Source organism: Phascolarctos cinereus, unplaced genomic scaffold (genome assembly GCF_003287225.1).
Source record: "Phascolarctos cinereus isolate Bilbo 61053 unplaced genomic scaffold, phaCin_HiC Scaffold_3;HRSCAF=262, whole genome shotgun sequence".
Lineage (NCBI taxonomy): Eukaryota > Metazoa > Chordata > Mammalia > Diprotodontia > Phascolarctidae > Phascolarctos > Phascolarctos cinereus.
In genome coordinates, this window is record NW_027555736.1 from 165,148,631 (window position 1) to 165,173,050 (window position 24,420).

The following is a 24,420-nucleotide window of genomic DNA, read 5'->3' on the forward strand; positions in this document are numbered from 1 at the left end:
GGAAAGTTCATTCATAAAAATTGCAACACTCTCCATATCATTTTTAATACCTCAGCATTCCACTGTGAACTGGATCTTGGAGGAAGATAAGTACAAGACCAAGCGAGTCGAAGCAGCAGTCTCCTGCACGCTGATGAGTCTGTGTGAGGATTTAGAGTAACACAGCTGGATCTTAAGTCTCGGAAAGAATGTTGAGCATCACAGGAGTTTTTCCTGGATTGCTGGGCTGAAGGACTTGCAGGATGAGATTTTCTAGAAGAAGCCAGAGATCATATCAGATTGATTCAGCATAAAGTGACTTTTGCTCATATGCTTTAATTTTTTATAAAAAAAATTATTGGAAGGAATAAAGGATATGAAAGGGTTACCCTGCAATTCATTTTTTCCCTTGGGGAGCTGTACAAGAAGGGTTTCAAAGTGCAGAGACCAAGAAGGGGGGAGTAAATATTTCAGTGGGCTAGAAATGTTGAGAGACTGACGAGTTGGCTGATTTGTACTGCTTTGTGTGGAAGGCTCTGTGTGTGTGTGTGTGTGTGTGTGTGTTTGTGTGTTCGTGTGTGAGTGAGCTTTCACCGCAGTCTGGGCTCCACCATTAAGGCTTTCTCAGAGAGCTGTAACAGCGGCAAGAAGCCCAAGCTCAGAACAGTTTAGATGCCTGGATTCTATTGCAGGAGCCAGTGTAGGGAGGGACAACAGCACTCTGACTAAAATCAGTGATGGGGACCTGGTTTCTGCATCAGCTGTTACCTCCTAGGGTTAAAGATGTCCGGGAGATGATCTAGGCACCCTGAGCACAACTCCTTGCTTAGGAGAGAGTCTGAAAGGAGAGAGAGAGAAGAGAGAGAGAGAGAGAGAGAGAGAGAGAGAGAGAGAGAGAAGAAGAGGAGAGAGAAGAGAAGAGAGAAGAAGAGAGAGAGAGAGAGAGAGAGAGAAGAGGGAGAGAGAGAGAGAGAGAAGAAGAGAGAGAGAGAGAGAGAGAGAGAGAGAGAGAGAGAGAGAGAAGAGAGAGAGAGAGAGAGAGAGAGAGAGAGAGAGAGAGAGAGAGAGAGAGAGAGAGAGAGAGAGAATCAGAGAGGTTTCTTTCTCTGAATTGTATGGTGTGTTGAAGCATTTAATTTCCATATCGTTTATCTGCCAGACGGGAAAGCCAATTTATGCAACAGTATCCTGTTTCAGCCCTGCCAAGGCTATGAGAGGACGCAGTCCGGAGAACCTCGGTGGACACGTACTGTATGTAGGACTCTTCGGGCACCCCGGGATGCTGCACAGAGCCAAGTATAGCCGTTTTCGGAATGAGCCCATCACTTCCTTAGATGAAGGGTCTTCTGGAGGCTCAGTCAATGTCAAAGGTGTACCTCAGACTTCTCCTTCTTCTCCCCTGCCAGTTCACCTGCCTGGGGAAGATGTCACCTTGGCGGCTCAAGATAACCCCACCCCACTGTGCACTTTGATGCCCCGAATGGCAAGCCTCAGACTGGCCAATCCAGCAAACCTACTGGGACTGAAAAACTTCTGCCTGGGGACCAGAGAGGTGCCCAAGCTCAAACTCTTGGAGAGCCGGGGGGCAGCTCCAAGCAGCCCAACTTCGCCAGAAGCCAGCCTCTCCCAGGCCACATCTGCTGCATCTCCCCAGCTGGATGTAGAGACTCAGGACAGCTGCATCCTGCCCATCTCTGAAGCACCACCTTCCCTGGGCAATCAGGATGGGTCCTCTCGCCAACACCTTTTGGGGACTGGCATGAACTACTGTGTGAGGGTAAGTCTATTTCCCTCAGTGTTTTTGACTCCTAAGAGCTGATTAAGAAAGGGATCTTCTAGATCTGCCACTAGCTCTCTTGATGACCTTAGGTAATTTGTGTAGCTTCTCTGGGCCTCTGTTTCCCTCATTTGTAAAATTAAGGAAGTTGGACTAGGTAATTCCTAAGGTTCTTTCCAGCTCTAAAGTCTAATCTATGATTATTTTTGCAGCCTCTGTCTCTGCTGTGAGGAGCTAAAACATCATGTGAGCTTAGAAATATGAAACAGGCAATGTAATGAGTACACCTGAAAAATAATATTATGTGTTTGGGCAATTAAAGGGTTGAAAGAGGTGGAGATCAGGATTCTGGAACTTCCCTAATATACACTTGAAGGGACATGTTCTCAGGTCAGAGCAATTTTTAATTCCAATTCCAATTCAATGACGACCATTGAAGACCTAGGGTAAGAGAAGGTGCTACTTCTAGACAGGAACACCTACAAAGATAGCCATTTGATTCTGTTTGAGTCCATAGAGTCACCAGAAAATAGTCAGTGATTTCCAATCTGAGAATCCAATCCACTGAGCATCTATTAAGCACTTACCATGATTTCTAATCCAATCAGCATTTATTAAGCACCTACTATGTGCAAGGCACTACTGTAAATGATATAGAGACAAAATAGCTCACATTTAGTAGCATAGTAGAAAGGGCATGGGATTTGGTGTCAAACTATCTGGCCTGGACCTGTGTGTCTTTTCAAGTCATTTCACCTGTCTGGGTTTTAGCTTTCTCGCCTATAAGATGAGGGAGTTGGATTAGATGATATCCAAGCTCCTTTTTTGTAATTTACTTCATGGTAAAATATTTTCTCCTGTCATTTTATTTGAGCTTCACTGCAAACTCATTACAAGCAGTACTTAGAGCTGTGCCTGGCACACAGTAAGCACTTAATAAATGCTTGTTGTTTGACTGCCTGTGAGTTAGGCAGCACAAAATCATTATCCCCATTTTATGAATGAGGAAACTGAGTCTCAGAGAGGTGGAATGATTATTCTAAGATCACATATTTATTAAGCAGCACACCTAGTACTCTAGCCTGTCTTCTGATTCCAAGTCCAATGTTCTTTCTGCTCCACCCCATTGTGGATAGGTGAATACTGACTATTGCACCATAGATAAAAGGGGAGGAAGGGAAAAGTGAGGACAAAAAAGGTGTGGTAGGAATTTTGATCTGTCTGCTTAAAAAAAAGACATTTAGTACTCAACAGGTGTTTGTTAAACACCTGTCAAGTGCCCAGTTATGCTAAGGCCTCCTTGGAGTCGGGGATAGCAGATATATTAAGGTGTCTGCCTTAAAGGAATTTACTTGAATTAGTGAGAAAAGGCACACACACACACACACACACACACACACACACACACACACACACACACAGAGTTTCATTGCTATGGGTGAAACTCATGACTAATGCAGAGATCACCTGCTCTGAAACTTGAAGTCTTAGAGTTGCCCGGGGACATTGAGTGACTTGGCCCAGGTTACACAATCAGTATTTGTCAAAGGTGGGTCTTGAACCCAGATCTTTGTGACACACAAGGCCAACTCTCTATTCACTATGCCATATTGCTTCACATAGTTGCTCATACACATTCATATACGTATACACACACTATACATTTATGTATCTAAAATAAAGAATAATTCTTAAGCACTATGTAATCAAAGGCATGTATATTCTATATTAGTGTTGTCAAACTCAAATAGAAATAATTCCCTACAAATTGCATATTGATTTAGGAAACCACAGATGAGCATTATCTATGTTGTATTGTATTTTTATTTATTTTGTTAAACATTTCCCAATTACATCTGGTTCAGCCCAAGTGTGACACCTCTTTTCTACTCTCTCTTTCTCTCTCTCTCTCTCTCTCCATATACATACATATATATATATATATACACACACACATATGTGTGTGTGTGTGTGTGTGTGTGTGTGTGTGTGTGTGTGTGTATTTAAGGAAAGATTATTAGCATAGGGATAGTCAGGGAAGGCTTCCTGGAGGAAGTGAGTTTTAATCTCATTCTTAACAAATGCTTTGGATCTAGCTTGGCAGGAAGTAGGACATTCTAGTCAGGTGAAACAACCCAAAAACACAGAGACAAGAATGACCATGGTGTTCATTGGAGACAGTGAGACTGGGCCGGTTAGGACCAGACTGTTGGTCTACTGTTGGATAGTAGTGGGAAATTTAAGTTGAATAGCTAGGAGTGGTGTCCGATGGTAAAGGTGCCTGAATGCTAAAATTAGGAGTTGGGACTTAATCCAGTATTTAAAAGAGAGCTATGATAAGTTCTTTAAAAAAATTTCTGAAATATTCAGTGGCTTTCTATTGCCTCTGTGTCAAAATATAAAAACCTCAGACTAGCATTTAGCACACTATTAAAGGTCCTAGCTACCTTTCCAGTCTCATTTCATATCATTCCCCTTCTAGTACTCTCTGATTTAGTCAAACTGGTCTCCTAGGTGTTCCCCAGCTAGGCAACTAGGTGGTATAGTAGAGTGCTGGGCCTGGAGTCAGGAAGATATGAGTTCAAATCTGGCCTCCAACACTTACTAGCTGTGTGACCATGAGGAAGTCACTTAACCTCTGTAGTTTTCTCAACCTTAAAATGTGGATAATAATGGCAGGGGGGTTGTGATGAACAGAAGAGGTAATATTTGTAAAAGCACCAGGCACATAGGAATCAGTTGTACAAATTTTTATTTTCCTTCCTTGTCCATGTGACATTTCATCTCCTTCCTTTGCATAGATGATCCTCCATTTTTGGAATGCTCCCCTCTCCACCTACCCAATGCCTAGCTTTCTTCAAAGCAGAGCTCAGGGGCCTCCTTCATGCAGCCTTTCCTGATCCCAGTCACCAGTGTTGTTCATGACTCTTCCCGATCCCATTTGGGATTTTCTTGGCAAAGATACTACAGTGGCTTGACATTCCTTTCCCCAGCTCATTTTACAGAGGAGGAAACTGAAACAAACAAGGTGAAGTGACTTGCCCAGGGTCACATAGTAAGTGTCTAAGGCTGGATTTGAACTCATTAAGATAAGTCTTCTTGATTTCAAGCTCAGTGGTCTACCCACTGTGCCACCTAGTTGCTCCTTCCAATCACCAGTTATCCCTGCTTTGTCCGTCTTGAAATTACTTCCTGTATCCTGTACATTTACTAGTCTGTGTGACATGTTTTATCCCCCCACCCTTCCCAGTAAAATGTAAACTTCTTGAGAACAAGGACTGTTACATTTCATCAGTGCCTTTGTGTTACCAGTGACTAGCATAGTGTTTTACATATATGTGTGTGTGTTTGCCTATATGATTATATATACATATGTATATTCACATAGGCAAATGTATGTGTTTCTCTGTGTGTGTGTGTATGGGGAGGAGAAAGAGGCGAACCTATGATTTCATCAGCAAAGGGAAATTCTGGTATGGAAAATCCTTCTCCCAGTGCAGACTGGCATCTTGTCTGGAACTTGTAAATATCAAAGAGTTTCCTGAGGGCACTGTTGTTGCAGAGAGCAATATTTTTTGCATAAGTGACTTATCCAAGGTCATATATAGCTAGCTCATGATAGACATAAGATTTGAACTTGGGTCTTTGTAGCTATGCATATGGCTCTTTATCCACTATAACAAGCTCCCTCTCCACTTTGCACGCAGTAGGCATTTAAGAAATGTTTGTTGAAACGAATTTAATTCTTAAGCACAGGAGGGACCATTGGTGAAAGTGTTGTTTTAGGAGTATTAGTCTGGTAGTTATGTGTGGGATGGAATAGAGAAGAAAGATAAGAAAGAGGCTTTTTTAGTAATTCCTTGTGGTGAAGAGGAGATGGTGTGAAGATGAATGAACAAGCCCATACAAGAACCACTTGAAGGAATTGGAAAAGTTTAGCCTTGAGAAAAGAAGATCTAGGGACAACAAAATATGTCATCCTTGAATATTTAAAGCATTATCATATGGAAGAAAAAAGCAGGGACTTGCCTCATTCCAATTTGCTTGAGGGACAAAAGTAGGTGACTGTTACTGAGGCAGATTTTGGCTGGACAAGAGGAAAAGTTTCTAAAAAATTAGAGCTGTCCAGAAGTGGAATGAATGGGCTGCTTCAGAATGTAATGAGCTCCATATTACTGGAGATCTTCAGACAGAAGCTGCACTCTTTTGCTTGAGAAGTTGAATGCGAATTCCTGTTGCATTTGACTTCTTATCTGAGATCCCTCCTAGCTCTGTGATTCTGATTAGAGTGGTAGCCGTGGGAAAACAGAAAGGTATTTCTCCTTGGGAAGATCAGTCAGCAGTCTTTGGCAATTAAATTGATATAAGGAGGAGGACAGAGAAGAGGAGGGTGGTGGGGAAAGCCCGTCATGTCAAGGATTGTAACCTAGAAAGCAGAAACCAGGAAAATGGAGAAGGAGCTGGTAGGGAGAAGGAGGTGCATTGTCAAGGGGAAGACAATGAATTTGCATTTAGATGGGTTAAGTGTGAGGTGGTGGTGCCTGCATGGTGAGGCTGTGCATGCAGTTAGAAAGGCAAGGCTGGGTCTTAGATGAGAGATCAAGGCTATCGTTATAAATTTGGGAGTGATCAGCACAGAGCTATAGCAGTAAAGTGGTGACTCCTCAGGGGCAGGGATTGCTTCATTTTTTTTTTTACTTTGGCTCCCTAGGGCCTGGCAGAGTGACTTATACATGGGTAAATGCTTAACTTAAAATTATGTGACCTTAGATTTAGAGTATAAAGGATCTTGGAGGCCCCTTAGATAATCCAATTCTCTCAGTCTTACAAATGAGGCAACTGAGGAATGACTTGCCCAAAGTCACACAGATAGTTAATGGCAAAACTGGAATTTGAACCCAGGGCCTCTGACTATATCCAACACATTTTCCACTGTACCATTCTGCTTATCTAAGTAGGTCAAGATCAAGTTTGGTACATGTGGTGAAAACTCACTGGACGAGGAATGTGGAAATTAGAATTGTAGCTCCTTCTCATTCTAATATTCTCTGATTCTTTGAAAATTAATAGCAACATCTGCCAGATACTTTGAAATCTTTTGTTCTAGTACCTAACACAGTGCCTAGCACATGGGTGTTATTGTTGAGTTGTTTTTCAGTCATGTCTAACTTGTGACCCTGTTTGAGGTTTTCTTGACAAGGATACTAGAGTGGTTCGCCATTTTCTTTTCCATCGTATTTTATAGATGAAGAAACTGAGGCAAACAAGGGTAAGTGCCTTTCCCAGGGTCACACAGCTAGTATGTGTCTGAGGCTGGATTTGAATTCAGGTTTTCCTCACTCTAGGTCTGTGCATCACCTAGCTGCCCCCAATTTCTAAGCTGGCTTTTTTTTTTTTAACGTGGGCATGCAGAGCTGATTTCCTTGAAAGGAAAGAGGAAAGAGTTAGGTGGGACCTTTTCATGGCACATCAATGCAAATACAGGAGGAGATAGAGTCTGATTACCTAGAAGATTTTTCCTACTTGTCTGTGTGGGTGCTTCTTTGAGTTACCTAAATCCCCAGGGAAATCTTTTACATTGCACTGTGCTGCAAACTGCCTGAGGTCTGGGGCATCTACAAGCACTGAGGAACTTGAGCATTGAGGACTCTTTGTCACATCTGAGACCTTCTCTGTTGTTTTGGCCTCGGTAAACCCTGACCAAGTGGCTTATCTAAAGTATACACGATGGGGGGCGCTAAGTGGCACAGTGGATACAGCACTGGCCCTGGAGTCAGGAGGATCTCAGTTCAAATCTGGCCTCAGACACATATCACTTACTAGCTGTGTGACCCTAGGCAAGTCACTTAACCCTAATTGCTTACCCCAAAATAAATAAATAAATAAATAATAAGGTACACACCATGAGTGCTAGACCTGTTGCTTGAACTGAGATCACCTGCCTCTTTGCTCCACGTTCTTTCCATTACATGGGACCTTTTCATTTGTATCTTCGTGTCTATCCCTAGTCCTGACACAGCGTCTTGCATGTAGTCAGCATTTAATAGTTGCATTTTGAATGTAATTGGACACATTGCCCTCCCTTGTACTGTAAATGAATAAATGGAAGTCCAAAGATGTCAAGTGACATCTGTCAACTATAACTTTCTAACATTAGCACATTGGGATGAATTACTCTTCTCACCTTCCAGTAAAGTTGGATTCTGATGTCTTATTGTGGTATGGAAGCAACTCAGGGTTCAACAAGAACTGCTAAATCACGTTTCCCCCTTTTTTCTCCTTCCTCCTCCTTCCATCCCCATCCATTCCCAGCTCCTTTCCAACAAGATACAAAGGTAGATGGGAGGTTTGAGAGAGAAAGGTGAAGTAGAAAGTCTGAGAAAAAGTGGGGCAGGGGGTAAAGGAAAAAGAAAGAGAAACTCAGGAAAGTGGGAGACAAGAGGGACAGGCAAGAAGTTGCCCTGAAGGCTATGTAATTTGCTTCTAGTCAATTAAAATATTGAGAATAAGGCACATAATTTTTTTTAAAAGGAAGTTTTTCTTAAAATAAGAATGAGACAGGAAGAAGAAGAGTGCGGGGGCATGGGAATTTGGACATTTTGCCCAAGGCTAAGCCTATTTGCAACATAAGGATGTAGAGATACATCTGAATGTGAAGTGTAAAATGTATATAAGTCTATTCAATACTAGGACAGATTTTTGTCCCCATCACTCCCCAACTACAAAGCACCTAGATACATCCCTTCCAGGTTGGCTTCTCCATTCACTACCATTTTTAATAAGGCATTATCAAACTCAATTATACCTCACTGCTTCAAGTATTCAGTAATGAATTGTCAAAGAATAGAGCCAGTCAAAAAATTTATTAAATATTTACTATGTTCCAGGCACTGTGCTAAGCAGTAGGAATACAAAGAAAGACGCCCAATGGCCCATGCCTTCAAGGAGCTCATATTCTAGGGGAGGGAGGGTTCCTTCAAAGAGATAGCATGAAACTGCTATATCATCACTCTTATGAAATGGAGGTAGTGAATTTTACTACTCCTAGTTGTGGCTATGGATATTGGACAGATGGCTCATGGGGTGAAGAAGCTGCTGGCCTCAATCCATTTGAGATGGCTTTCTCACTGTTTCCTTAGAGATGTAGTGAGGCATAGAATTATTTCTTTATAATAGCGACTAGGTCACTAAAAGTGACCACTGGCTAGGTTATCTTGCCACATTCTTGAATGGCTTCCCGGAGGGAGAGTGTGGCAACGAGGGTACAATCACATCAAACATCTTGTCCCAACTTCGGGTAGCTTCTCTACGGCTGTACACAAAGATTCAAAGTATACAGAGGACAATTTACAGAAAAATACGTAAATACAAGAATAGGTGGAAGGTAATATCAGAGGGAAGGCCTTAGAGGGAGGGGATCTGGGAAAGTTGTCCTGCAGAAGGTGAGGTTAGAGCCAAGTCTTAAATGAAGCCAGTAGGTGGAGGTAAGGAGAGTATTCAAGGTATAGAAGACAGCCACAGAAAAGAGACAGAGTTAAAAGATGGTATATAATGTGCAAACAGTACGGTATAGAGAAGAGAGTGTAAGAAGGTAAGAAGACTGGCAGATGGGGAAGGGTTTTAAATGCCAAACAGAGGATCTCATATTTGATCCTGGCTGTAATAGGGAACCACTGCAGACTATTGAATAGGGGTGTGAACTGATCAGACCTGCACTTTAGGAAAAATCATTTTGGTACCTTAGTGGAGAATGGATTGGAGTGGGGAGAGACCTGAGGCAGGGAAACCCACCAGAAAATACTATGAATGCAGGTGCTGAGGGTCTGCACTAGTGTGGTAACTATTTGAATGGAGAGAAGGGGATGTATATGAGATCTTGTGAAGACAGAAATGAAAAGACCTGACAACAGACTGATTTTGTAGCGTTAGTACGAGACAGGAATAGAGGATAACCCCCCAGGTTGAAAGTCTAGGAGGGGGGAGGATGGTGGTATCCAGATGGTTTATTTTTTCTTTTTAAAAAATTATTTTTGTTCATTTAATTTTTAATTTACAGAATAAAACAAGCATTTGCATAACACTGTATAATTAAAAAAGATGATTACACATGAAGCTACAAATCTATTATGTACAACTTGCTATTCCTTTTAGATATATAATAAAATTATTACATAAATTTCATTTTTTTCTTCCCTCCCCTAACCCCCCTCAAAGACCCTAAGACAAACCCCTCTATTTTGGACTATATTTGGATTAGAGATGGTCACCATTAGACGTAAATATATAAATAAAAAGAATAATTCTATACATACTTCTATTTATTCAATTCTTTCTCTAGATGCACATAGCATCTTCCTTCACGGGTCCTTTGTAGCTCATGTGGGTATTTGTAATAGTCAAAATGATTAGTCACTCAAAGTTGTTCTTAAAACAATATTGCCATTACTGTATACAGTGTTCTCTTGGTTCCGCTCATTTTACTCTTGATGGTGGTTTATTATGTAGAATTAGTTTTACCATGCAGGGGTAAAAACCTGACCCTACAAATAGCAATTTCATATGTAGAGAACCAGATCTAAAGGGGGCTAATCTAAAAGGCAGGGGATCTGTCCCTAATACTAGTACTATTTTTATTTTCCTTATTTTCCATATTGAGACAGGTTTTTCTTGAGGTAGCTAGATGATGCAGTGAATAGAGTTCTGGGGCTAGAGTCAGGAAGCTCTAAATTCAAATATGGCCTCTGACACTTACTAGCTGTGTGACCCTGTGTAAGTCACTTAACATCTCTCTGAGCTTCATCAAGTATAAAATGGGGATCATGGTAGCACCTACCTCAAACCTAATCAATGCTCTTTAGAGATAGCTGGTGGTACAGAGGATAGAGTACTGGGGTCAGGAATACATGAATTCACATCTAGCTGTGTGTCCCTGGGCAGGTAAAATGGGCATAGTAATAGCACCTACCTTGAAGGGTTGTTTGTGAGGAACAAATGATAGGCTATTTGAAAAAAGTGCTTGGTCTCGCATCTGTATCATAGGAGGTGCCATACACATGCTTATTCCCTGCCTTCCCTCTTCCCTTGAAAATAATTGCTTTAAAATGAGAATGTAGGAAGATCCAGTTCGATTTACTTTGAAATTCTAATAATACCCTAGATCTCAGCAGATAGAGTAAGCAAGAAACAACAGTCTCGGAGGAGGAGGTAGCTTTTCTCTTTGCTAAGACCAACCCCTCTATTTTGGACTTTGAAGCTTTTGTGGTTCTTTTTGTTAACATTATCCTACTCACTGTGTATATTGTTTTCTTGGTCCTGATTACTTCAGGCTACATCAATTCATAAAAGTCTCCCCAAGTTTCACTTTGTTCCTTATATTCATAATTTCTTATGCTATAATAATATTCCATTACATATACTTCACAATTTGTTCATCTATTCTCCAACCTATTGAGTATTCTTTCAACATGATTTTTACTTGTCTGGGGATTGAATTCTACATTATTTTTTTAATTTTTAAATTTTTTAAATTTTTAGGCAATTGGGGTTAAGTGATTTGCCCAGGGTCACACAGCTAGTACGTATCAAGTGTTTGGTCTGAGGCCGGATTTGAACTCAGGTCCTCCTGACTTCAGGGCCGGTGCTCTATCCACTGCACCACCTGGCTGCCCCTGAATTCTACATTATCAACTGGTCCTCTCATATTGGACATCTGTACTGGGATAGTTCGTTGGCGTTTCCGAAACTACACGTCCTCAGATGGAACTGAGTATCACTCCAATCTGAAACCACACCTGCTCCTATTCCCTAGATCTTCTGAAGTCATCCTCATCCTGACAGGCTCCCACTTCCTTATCCTCCATAGCCAGTCAGTTACTAGTCTTGTTTATTCTATCTCTACAATATCTCTTAAATCCAATCCTTCTCCACTCCCCTCTTCAGAAGGTCCCTAATCTCCTTCAGGCCATCATCATTCTTACTTGGGCCTCCTAATTGCCTAGCCTCAAGTTTGCCTTCAATCCATTCTCTATTAAGTTACTAAAATAATTGGCCTAAGGTACAGCTACTACCGTGCTTGAATTCTTTGCTTAAAAACTACCAAGGGCTTCTTTTTGTTTGTTGAATAAAATGGATATTCCTCCCTCCAAAACTCCCCACGATCTGAATCCACCCTATTTTTCTAGCGTTATTTTCCATTATTATCCTTCAGACCTTCCATGGTCCAATCTACAATAAGAATCCCGTTTCCTGGAGAGCTAGATGGCTCAGTGGACAGAGTGTTGGCCCTGGAGTGTGGAGGATCGGAGTCCAAATTTGACTTCAGACACTTGCTAGCTGTGTGACCTTGGGCTTTTCTGGAAGTAGGCTCCCCAAGCACCCATATCAAGTTAACAAGCATTAAGTGATTTCACTTACCCCTGTTTGCCTCAGTTCCTCATTTGTAAAATAAGATGGAGAAAGAAATGGCAAACCACTCGAGTATCTTTGCCAAGGAAACCCTAAATTGGGGTCATAGAGATTCACTGAAATGATTCAACAACAACAATAACAACCATTCATTTGGATTCCTTAGGAAGGAACTGACTCTCAGAGTTTATCTAGTCCAAATCCTATCCTCTTCTACATGGGGAAACTGAGACCTCAGTGAGATGAAATGATTTTCTCAAGGTAACATAGGTTCTGGCAGATCCAGAATTTGAACTCCGGTCGTTAGACTCCAAATCCAGCTTTCTTTCCTCTCTGCCATGTTTCACCTTTGCTTTTGCCATCGATCCCGTGTAATCTGTAAGACTGGCATTATTGACCTCTCGTGCTGATGTGATTCCATTGACACCATCAATACTAAGCAAGAGACAGTCTAGTCTGCTACTTATGCTAACAGTTGCCACCATGGACCTTCTAGTTTCCTTGGCTTTTGTAGTTATTGACTGTTTCCATGAAACCACAGTCGGGCCATGGTCTGTAGTGGCCAGGAAGGTGCCCATACTGGGCAGCAAAAAAAGGCAATGGCTTCAGCAAGAGCTTTCCAGATGAGGATGTAGGCAGGACAGAGTTCAAACAGGCTCATTCCTTGTGTATGGGTGCTGGGAGAACTGGTATCTAGAATGGCAGCTGGAACAGAAACTGATAGCAATGGCACGGACTATGGCAGATTGCTAGGAACAGCAGCAAGAGAGGGCAACCCACATTGCCAAGCATCTCCCAGAATAAGGGAAGAAAATGTGCACTCCTGATATAGTTGCATTTATTGTTAGAAGACCTACAAAAATGGCACATTATACGTTTATACAGTACTGTCCTACTCACCAATCCAGATCAGTAACTTCTTTGTAATTTATATTCATAGAGAATCTACTGGATCACTAAGAGGTTAAGTGACTTATCCATGGTCACATGGCCAGTATGTGTCAAAGGCAGGACTTGAACCCAAGATTTTCCTGACTCTAAGCATTATACTTGGAGAATATAACATGAATACAAATAAATACATTAAAATATATGCACAATAAACACAAAGTGATTATTCAAGTTTGGGCAACTACTACCAACTTTGGGATGAAGAATGATTTCTTGGAAGAGGTAGCATTTGATCTAGCCTGGGAGAGAGGCTGCTCCCTCTATCTGTTTTCTTAAGAGTATATCCTTAGGAAAGGAAATGTAGATTTCCTATAGTAATCAGGCTAGACCTCCACTAAAATCCTCCTTTAATCCCTCATTAGTGGCATGGAGGTGACCCTGGCTTCTCAAAGATTATGACATTGGAGGGCACACTCTGGCAAGGCTGATCAAGCTGGAAAAGCTTTGGGTCCAGCAAGGACAGGCCATCTGAAGAGCAGCCTGGGTTTGGAGAAGCTCATTGTCTTGACCACAGCCGAGCAATTGAAGATTTTTGCACTAAGTTGTGGAGGAATCATGAATTGAATTGATGGATAGAGAAGCCATCTAGATGAAATCAGTCAACGTTCCTAGACCTTCTGAAGTATTGATGTAATAAGAGACTAGTCAATGTGGACTTCCATTCTGCTTTTCTGGAAGTAGGCTCCCCGAATACCCACGTCAAGTCAAGAAGCATTAATTAAGTTCCTACTATGTGCCAGGCTCTGTGCTAAGAACTAGGGATATAATGAAAGGCCCAAAACCAAAAAAACAAACCAAAACAAACAAATAAACAAGCAACCCCAGTCCCTGGTCTCAGGGAGCTGGCAGTGTGATGGGGAGAAAATATACAACCATTATATGCACAAGCAAGATACAGACAGCATAAATCAGAAGTCATCTCAAAGGGAAAGCACCAAGATTAAGAAAAGGGAAAGGTATCTTCAGGAATGTGCAGCTTTAGCCCAAACTGCGTGGGTCAGTAGCAGGCAGACTCTATTTCACATGCTCCCAGGACTGGACCCTCAGTGGCTAGCCCCTACTACATTGAAGCAATAATGATATGATCTACTGGGGTCATATTAGGTTTCCTCCACAAAGCTTAAAGCATATTATTTGAATATCATTATGCTTGTCCTTGAAATAGTTCTTACCCAGGCAAAGGGTGGTCCAAGAGAAGCCACACCTCCTCAGGAAACCTAGAAGAATGAATAAGAGTTGGGAAGAAAGCAGGCCTCTTGACTACCAGCTCAGGTGCCCTGTCCAAAGACCACCCCTGGGGTGGGAAGATGAAACTGAATTAGCTCCAAAAAGTGTACGTCTGTGGTTGTCAGTTTAAATGTAGATTACTCTCCCAGCCCTAGAGTTTTCCCTCTCAACTTTTGCTTATCAGTAACAGGATGTGTTCCATCTATTAGATTGCAAGTATCCAAGAACCAGGGCCCTTTAGCCAAAATACACCTGAGCAGAGTCTCCATTTTTTTTTATTCAACCATTTTGCAGCAGTCCTCCTGAAACTTAATAACATTTTGTATTTCCACAAAGTACCCTTTCCTTCTTCAGAGCACCTTGCAAACATTAAGTAAATTAGCCTGAAGTTTGTTATTAGAGCAGATGCAATTTGGTGTGTGTGTGTGTTTGTTTTTAACAGCGTTTGCTTTTTAAAATTGGAAATGTAATATTTCCTGGGTACCTAATGGACATTAACAACAGCCAGTATACACAGGCCGATTCCAATCCTAGGTTTATTACAATATGCCTATTACTATTTGCTGAAAGCCAAGGTAGTTTACTCTGTTCAGCGACATATGGAACTTTAGTTCAGTTCTAATTGATTAGCATTTACACAGCCCTGCTGGTGATCTCAAAGCTTCCTCAACCCTGATTTAGATAAGACCTGAGATTATAATCTCTTATTTGTGCTTGAGGAGATGGAAGCTTTTGGAAGAGGGAGGAGAAACCTTTTACTTTATGACAGTAACCTGAGTAATTAGTGGAATAGGGATGAAGCCCTAGTTTCCTGACTCCTTGTCCTTTGCATGCTTGAGACCTGGCTTCTTTTATTTTATTTTTTTTTTTCATAAAATAAATTTTAGTGGTGCAATGGTTTAGTGGAAAGAGTACTCACTGGCTCTGGAATCAGAGTTCTGGGTTCAAATTCCACCTCTGATACTTGCTACCTCTGTGGCCTTGGGCAAGCCTTTTAACCTTGCTGGGCCTCAGTTTCCTCATCTGTAAAATGAAGGATTTGGACTACATGGTTTCAGAGGTCCCTTCTATCTCTAGCTCTATCATCCTGTGATAACCTTTTATGAAAAAAATTGTAGTCAGTTCCAGATGTTATCATTGCAATGACTCCTCTCTTGGAACAAAGAAAAAAGTTGAGGCAAACTAAATGTTACAGTGCCAAGCCTGACTGCGTAGGCAACATTCTGCACCTGTAATCCCCCACCTCTACCAAAAAAGGAAGGAACTGCTTCCTCATCTTTTTCTCCGGGGCCAAGATTGGCCATTAAAATTACTCAGCAACTGGCTTCATTTTAATAGCCATTTAGTTTACATGAATGTGGCCATTGTGTCTATTTTTCTCCTTGAACCTGGGTCCAAATTCTGCTTTTGACACATCCTGGTTCTTGCAGAAGGGAACCACGTAGGTCAGTATCAGGCAGACCCCATTTCACATGCTCTAAGAACTGGGCCCTCTTGTGTGCCCTAGGTACCTTTCTAATACTGTAAGTTATAGAAGATCTGCATCTGTGAACAGAGTTTATACACTGGGAGTTGTAAATGCTGAGGAAATCATGGATCTAGACCAAAAAAAAATTTAATGGTGGAAAAAAAACAAGCCATTGGAGAAAAAGCATTGGCACTATATGCTAAGGTGCAAAGAGGCTTAAAAGTAGTTTATTTTTCAGTTGATGTTGATTCAAATATGGAGATTAGTGATTCCTTTAAGGACTAGCAAAGATGCCTTTTTAGTATGTTGGTTTCTTTTATGTATTTTTACTCAACTCCTTTCTTTGCAAAAGAGAAGATTTGAATGGTCAGATGTTATTACAGATGAGGAGTTGAGTTATTTCTTTGGTATAGGAAATTCACTGGGCAGCTAGGTGGGGCAGTGGATAGAGCTCTGGGCCTGAAGTCAGGAAGACCTGAGTTCAAATATGTGACTCTGGGCAATTCACTTCAGCCTGTTTGCCTCAGCTCTTCCTGTGTAAAATGAGCTAGAGAAGAAAATGGCAAACCATTCCAGTATCTTTGTCAAGAAAATCCCCAATGGGGTCACGAAGAGTTGAATAGGACAGAGTAATAACAAACAACAAAATAGGGAACTCTCTAGAGAGGCTATTCCCTTTACCAAGGCGGAGTGACACCTTCTCTACAGCTCAGTGACTTAGAGCATTGCCTAGAGCTCTGAAATATTGGGTGATTTACCCAAGGTCACACAGCCAGAAAGTATCAGAGGTAGGATTTGAGCCCAGATCTTCCTGGCCAGCTCTCAATGGGCCCAGCCTCAAGTCTCTCAGTATGTGGCTAACCTACCTTTGGGGGATTCAGAGAACACCCAACCTGAGGAGAGGACCCACAAGGGGGGAAATGATTACAAAGCTCTCTGTTCCTCATGGAGCAGCGGTTTTATTAGATAACAAAGAAATGGAGCCTGAGATTCTTTTCCAAAGTGTGACCCTGTAGAAGGAGGAGGAGAGCTGGGAGAGAGAAGAAGCCAGTTATCTGGAGAACTGTGGGAGAAAGAGTACAGACAATCCGTTCCTTTGTTTTCTGTATGTTTTGGAAACAGTGTTTAAAGACTTTCAGTCTTGCCAACTAACCAGATGCTTGGGGAGGTTTAGGCATAATGGATAGAGAGCAGCTTTTGGAGTCAGAAAGACCTGGGTTCAAATCCTGATTCTAACACATACTAGTTATGTAACCTTGAGCAAATAAGTCAATCTCAGAACATCAAATGACATTCTGAGAAAATCTGTATCGGTGGGAGATATTCCCTGCATTAGTGAAAGTCCAGATCTGGGATTCTTTCCTTTCTCCTTCCCCCCTCCCCAAAATCTCCCTAAAGGACTGAAAGTAAAGTTCTCCTGTTGCAGCCTGTTGAATGTCTCACAACTGCATCAAGAGGAGCTCACATTTATATGGAACTTTTCAAAGTTCTTTGTATGCCTTAGCTCAGTTGACTGAGTGCAAGAGTGCAGGGTCCAAATCTTGACCCAGCTGCTTTTATCTGAAAACGAATGGTCACAGGCTTTGCAAACTATACTAGCTCTTCCTGTAGCTGTGCTCCAATCCTCAGTTATTTCATTCAGGGTCCCATAGCATGAAGACACCTACCTTCAGCTGTGTGACTTTGGGCAAGTCCCTCAACCTTTCTGGGCCCCACTTACCTCATCTGTAAAATGAAGTGGTTGGACTAGGTCATAACTAGATCATGCTATCCTTTGCTCCTTACAACAAGGTAGTCAGATGGGAAAACTGAGACCCAAAGAGATTAAAGTGACTTACCCAGGGTCTTTCAGCTAGTAAGTATTTGAAGTGGAATTTGAACTCATATCTTGCTGACTCCAAGTCAGTGCTCTGTTCATCATGGTACAAGAGCTTTGGAATCAGAGGTTCCAGATCTTGCCTCTGTCACTACCTGGGTGACCTTGCACAACTTGTTTACCTCCTTTGTGCCTCAGTTACTACATCTGTAAAATGAGAGGGTTGGATTAAATAGCCTCATAGGGTAACTTCCAACTCTTACTCTATCATCTCTTTTCTAACTACACCTGTCGGCCAAGACTGAGGTGCTAACACTCTCTTGTCCATTTGCCTCTATGCTCCTCTGCCAGGAGTGGGTATCTGATCCATTTCAGATATCTCTGCTCAGTCTACTATTGTCCTTAAGTGATTTATTTATTGCTAGCAGATCCCTGGGTGCCCTTCAGCTTTATACAAATAAAAACAGACAGTATGACATTTTTAAAAGGTTCTTTTTTGTTCCCTGTTAACAGTCTCTTATTTATGTAGTGATTTAAGGTTTACAAATGCTTTCCTCCACAAGAACTCTGTGAGGTAGCTAGAACAAATGTTTTTGGTTTTGTTTGTGGCCTAAATGCGATTTCACTGGTAGAGAAAATTCCCAGCAAGGGAACTCTTTAACCAAAGCAAATTGGCTTCTGCTCTGAGATTTACAGTCTTCAGAGAATTATCCGTAAGTGTTATTATGCCCATTTTACAAAGGCGAAAGCCCCATTTTATGAAACTGAGACTTGCCTATGGTCACACAGCTAAGTGTTTGAGGTGGGATTTGAACCCAGATTGGCTGGCTTAAGGTTTAGCAGGCTTCCCACTACCCCACAGTTGCTTTTCTCAATTAGGCACTGAGTCCTACTAAATTAATGCTAAGTGCAGTGATTCCACCAGTCAGGTCAATAACTAGCTAGTTGGTGCCTAGTCCAAGGACAGAGACTTCTGTAGAGGGGACTAATAATAGTTAGCATTTATCCAGCACTTCAGAGTTTATAAAACACGTTACGTATATTATCTCATTTGAACTTCATAACAACTCTATGAGGGAGGCATTATTATCCTTATTTTACAGATGAAAAAATGAGGTAAAGGAATTTGAATGGGGTCATATAGCTAGTCAATGAGGCAGAATTCAAACTCAGGTCTTCCTGACTCCAAATCTGTTACTCTTCTCTACTATATCACTTCCCTAGGTAGTCAGATTTACTGACCACGGAGGGAAGATGGTGGCCAAAGGAGAGGGGTTGGAGGGAAGGTAAGAAGGAAGGACAGCAAGTACAACAAATGAGGGACGTTACCAGAATCAGAAGGGAATTCAGAACTCTGACAGCACGTTAATATGCTTCCTCAGACTGTGCAGTTAATTTTCAAGAGTCATCCTTCAGAAAGAATTGAGAAGCAGATATCCTAAATCAATGTCACTGTTGAAAGACAAGGGAGTGAGGGGAAAGCAACGGAGAATCATTCTGATGGAAGGAGGAGATGCTTGAGTTCTGGCAAAGGGATGTTATTGATCCCAGAGGCCTTTAGGAGGCATAATGTGCCCACTCCCTATGGAGGGAGTTAATGCCACTCAGGACTTGGCTCTGTTGGAGGAGACCCTGAGAAAGGAAACAGAAGAGACTCCTTTAGGCATCACCAGGTTGTTTAAGTCAGGCCGGAGCCAGGCTGTTTCTCTTCAGTGTGATGCCTAAAAACATTGTCAGTACTTGGAAGGATAAATCATAATCATGCTCCAGTGTGGTGCCATAGGATGTACTGAACTTGGTGACTGAGATCTATGCCCAGTCTTGTCTAGTCATGGGACAGTGAATTTGATGGCCTCTAAGGTCTTCTGCGGCTCCAAATCTAGGAAATGTCTGATCGGCAGTTGGGGAGGTTGGACCAGAACTCAGAAAAAAGACTAGGGCTGGTTCTATAGATCCAGAATGATAATTATAGTGGAAAGACCCCTGGAATTGTAGTCAAGAGGTCTGGCATTAAGTCTTACCGGCTCTGACACTACCTGGTGGGACTTTGTTAAAGTCACTTACTCTAACCCTTAGTTTCTTTATATATAAAATGAGAGAGGGGCCAAATAAATGATCTTTAAGGTTTCTTCTTGCCCTAAATTCTTTGGTTCCATGATCTTATACTTATTAGAAAATTGGAACAATATTTCAGGTGGTTATTGCCAATCTGTGCTTCTTCCTTTGAGAGCTCTCTGCTCACATTCTTTGTTCATTTCTCCACTGAGGAATGGACTGTACTCATAAATTTGTGCCAATTTCTTATAGATTCTGGACATCAGGTTTTTTTTTTTCAAAAATGTTTACAATTTTTCTCTCAATCTGTTTCAATTTTGTTTTTATATTCTTAGCACCTGGCAGTGTTTGGCCTATAACAGACATTAAATAAATATCTGTAGAATTGAGCTGTGCAGTTCTTAATAATAATAATAGCTAGCATTTATATAGCATGTTAAGGTTTGCAAAGCACTTTACAAACATTGTCTCATTTTATTTATTAATATTTATTATGTTATCCCATTCTTGCCTATGTCTTTCTGTAAATTCTTCACAGAAGATCTACCCAATATGTTGGAGGCCATCCTCTGATTCTTTTAATATTTCAAGGTCACCAGTACAAAAGTCATGCTGTCCATGTGTTAGTCTCACTTTTACTACTCACCCATCATCTTTTTGGATTTCATGGCTAGAAACAGAATATTAATGAGAATGTAACCATGTTTTCATCAGTCATCATTAGTTTACAGATAAGGAAAAGGAAGTACAAAGAAAGACTAAACACTTTGCCCAGAGTCACACAGTTAGTAAATATCTGGAGTGGGATTTGAACCTAGGTTTTCCAAACTAGACTCCAAGTCCCGTGCTCTATCCACAAGGCTATAGTGACTCAGCTATGCTGCCTTGCAGGTTAAACATATGGAGTTATGGAAGAGAATGAGGAAGCCTGATTCCTGTGGGGACCAGGCCACTGGTTTTACTCATTCAATGTTCAGGGTAGGTTCCTAGTTTTAAAAATCCAGGTGCTAAAATGCAGAGCTTTGTGAGCAACTATATCATCTCAGGAAAAGACCCAAAAAAGTAAAGTTTTCGAGTACTGTAGTTAAAACAAAGTAATCTCTCATGTAAACTTTCGGAGTTCTCTCTGGACTCTTTTGGGGCTGGAAAAAGAAAAAAGAACTCTTCACAGAGGCAATGGACTTGATGTTCTTGATTTAATAATTTCCAAGGACTAGATTGTGGTAGTGTTGTCTGTAATTCCCACCCATAAAGATATCTCCGGTGGCATCACAGGGAACTACAGCCCAGTGAGCCTCTCTGGTAAACTGTGAGTGTAGAAGCAGCTATCTCCCTGACAGGGTCATTGTGGGGAAGTGGCTGTGTGAACTACTTCAGGAATGAAGATTCACAGGTTGAGAATGGAGGATGGTCAAAGATTAGCAAAGAGGTAGCAGACAGCAAAATGTTAAAAAGAAAGAACATGATGTAAAAGTTTAGAATGGAAGCACATGAAACCACATCGTGGGAGAGGAAGTGGGAAAATAAAGATAGGTTAAGGGACCATTGATTACAATGAGGAGGAACTGTTAAAGCTTAAAACTGCACCAAGACTTTTGGAACACTCTGTATACTTAGAAGGTTAAGGGCTTGAGATTCACCAAGGATTAGTGCTGGAGGAGAGAGCCCCTAGTAAAATTTCCCTATTTCCACCATGAAAAGAAAATGTGCATGTGTATGTGAGTTAAAGCATTTGATGAAGAATAACCCAAATTGCATTTACATGAGATGAATAAATAAATGAGATAATCATTGTGAAGCACTTAACAGAATGCTAGGTAAGTGCTTGTAAATGTTAGCTGTTATAAAATCTGTGGTCTATCATTGGACTCCAGAAACGAAATTATGATTCACTCTTTCTGAAGACAGTCCTATTTTTGTTAGTGGTCAAAAAGACCAAAGAGATTGAAGTTTAGAAAAGGTTAAATTTGTCCACAGCTACATAGCTGTGGTGGCAGAATCAGAACCTAGGTCTTCCAGACTCCAAGTCTAATGTGATTTCCACTATATCACATGACAGTAAATCTCAGAAGAGAGCAATCAACTTCTAGCTAAAGGGATTGGAGAGAGCTATATGAAGGAAGTGGCATTTGATCTAGTTCTTGAAGGTGGTACCACAATAATCAAAACTTAGCAATTGATTTTTGGGACAGAAAGGCAACAGCTGTTATAATTAATCATCTTGATGCATACACCAGCTTCTCTCTTCTCAGGCTGCCCATAACCAATTATAAATTGGTTATATATAATATATATATATATATATATATATATATATATATAATATATATATATGTGTGTGTGTGTGTGTGTATATATATATATATATATATATATATATATATATATATATATATATATATGCAGAGGCTTCTGGGATGGACTTCCTAATGTGATCTCTATACTACAGAGCCACATGGTTGAGAACCATGGAACACTGATTTTGAGAGAATGTCAATAGCAAGTGACTCAAAGTACAATGAAAGGATATGTGGTGGGTGTGAGTTGGCTGCAGTATGGTACCAGTGATGATTACTTCTGGGAAGTGACATCTAGGATGTTATCATGGATATATATGACTACATAGGTGACAAGTAAGAGGTGGACATCCTGACTGCTATATAATTATCCTCAAAATATTAAAAGAAACAGTGGAAAGTCCTGAATCCAACCCCCATATGTTATAAACTAGGAAACTGAGTCAATTTGATTGCTGCAACTCTGGTAAGTAGGTTGAATCATCATAGTAACCTCAGATTTAGAGTTGGGAGGACCTTGAAGGTCATTTAGATCAGCTCCCTCCCTTCACACATAGGAAAACTGAGGCTCATAAAAGTTATTTGACTTGACCAAAGTCACACAGTTAGCAAGTGGCAGAATCAGGACTTGAACACAGGTTCTGAATTCAGTGTTTTCCTTACTACTCTGTAGTTGCCTCCAGACAAGTAGACCTGATGGTAGAACCTGCAACAGTAAGGCCACAACTGCTTCCTCTGTCCCTTAACTCCACAAACCACCAGACAACTATTCATTTGCCTTCTAGGGAACTCCAACTCAAGTTGTAAGCAAATGTCATGGACTGTTCTTTTGGTTGAGTTACTTGACCACCATTTACAATGCCCTAAACCAATTTTGTGGATGTGCCAGTCTCCAGAACACCATCCACTGGAATGTCTCCTGACTGATCATGTATCTTCTATTATTTTGGGATCAGTGCAGCGCCCATCACTCTATTGGAACTTCCATATAGGAGCTCAAGAAGAAGCAAATGTGCAGAAACAATGTGCCGGTGGGATAGTGGTAACACAATGTCTGGTCATAGAGTTCATCTTGGCATCTTGCCCAACCTTTCAGAGAAAAGGACATCCAGCAAGATTCTCCTGGGAAGTAAATTAACTTGTATGAGTCATTGCTTTTCCATCTCATTTATGATTCATGACCAAGACCATATTTTTAGCTGTTTATTTATTTGGTGTTGTAAAACGGACATGGAGCTAGGTAGAAGTATCTTGTTAGTAGACTCCTGGAGGAATGAGGGAGAGCTGGGTCTAAAATTTAAGAGTAAATCATAGAATTTAGAGATGAAAGAGACCTTATGGGTCATCTACTAACAATAACTCTCACTGATATAGAATTTTAAGGTTTTCAATGAGCTTTCCTCGTGACTTCCCAGTTATATTGGTTATGCAAGCATTATCATCCTCATTTTATAGATGAGAAAATTGGGAGTCTGAGAAATTAAATAATTTGGTAGAGTCATATGTGATCTGTCACGTACTAGTAAGTCTCTGAAGCAAGAATACAATCAGGCCTTCTGATGACAAGGCTAACACCCTTTCTACTACACTAGCCAGCTTATTTTACAAATGAAGAAAATGAGGGTAACAAGGGCAAAGCAAGGTAGGCATTTGTCTTAGGTGTATGAGGGAGCAGAAAATCATATAAAATAAGCATTCATTTTCCCATGCATGACATGCCATTAGCATAGGGAGACTAGTTTTCTATTCTTACCTTGGGTACAAAAATTAGCTGGTGATGGGGCTGCAAGAGAGGTTAAGTGGTTTATCTACAGTCACACAAGTAGTAAGTAATAGAACCAGTATTCAAATTGAGATCCTCTGAATCCAGATCTAATATTCTTTCCACATTTTTGGAACTAGACTTATGATTTTTTAAATGTTTTTATTCTGAACTTAAACACATCTAAAAAAAAAGAGCATTTGCATACACCCAGTAGGACACAAAAATAAGATTCTGTATAAAACTCTGAACCTCCAGTTCATACCTCTTGTTTATTTTTAAATATATGATAAATTCTACATGTTACTTTCAAAACCATCCTGATTGTGCTTCCTTTTGAGCTTACTATAGTTCTCTTCTGTGCATTTAAAACATGTTTCAGTAGCTTTCTTCCTTTTTTCCTTTCTTCCTTTCTTTCTTCCTTCCTTCCTTTCTTCCCTCTTCCCTCCTTCCCTCCTTCCCTCCCTCCCTTCTTTTCTTCTTTCTCTTTCTTCCTTTCTGATATCACATCTCCTCTTCCCCCTCATTCTGTCCCCTGTACCCCACCCCCCAATGCCATTAAAAGTATGTGGAATATTTTGGTGTAGGAACTCCCTCTACAGATTTAGACATGTAACTCGTCTATAACCTTAAGTTATCTAGGGCCCTGAGGTCTCAAAGGTCCACTAACTTCTCAAGGCTCAT

At 40.9% G+C, this 24,420-nt stretch overlaps 1 protein-coding gene across 1 annotated transcript in view; it reads left to right on the top strand.

The window, feature by feature from the left end:
- Positions 1-1,024: 1,024 nt before the first annotated feature.
- Positions 1,025-24,420, top strand: part of SHC4 (SHC adaptor protein 4) — a 155,905-nt gene continuing 132,509 nt past the window's right edge. The window contains exon 1 of the mRNA XM_020977316.2: positions 1,025-1,756. Coding sequence (XP_020832975.1) covers positions 1,190-1,756 — 567 coding nt within the window. The 5' untranslated portion in view covers positions 1,025-1,189. The remainder of the gene's footprint in view (positions 1,757-24,420) is intronic.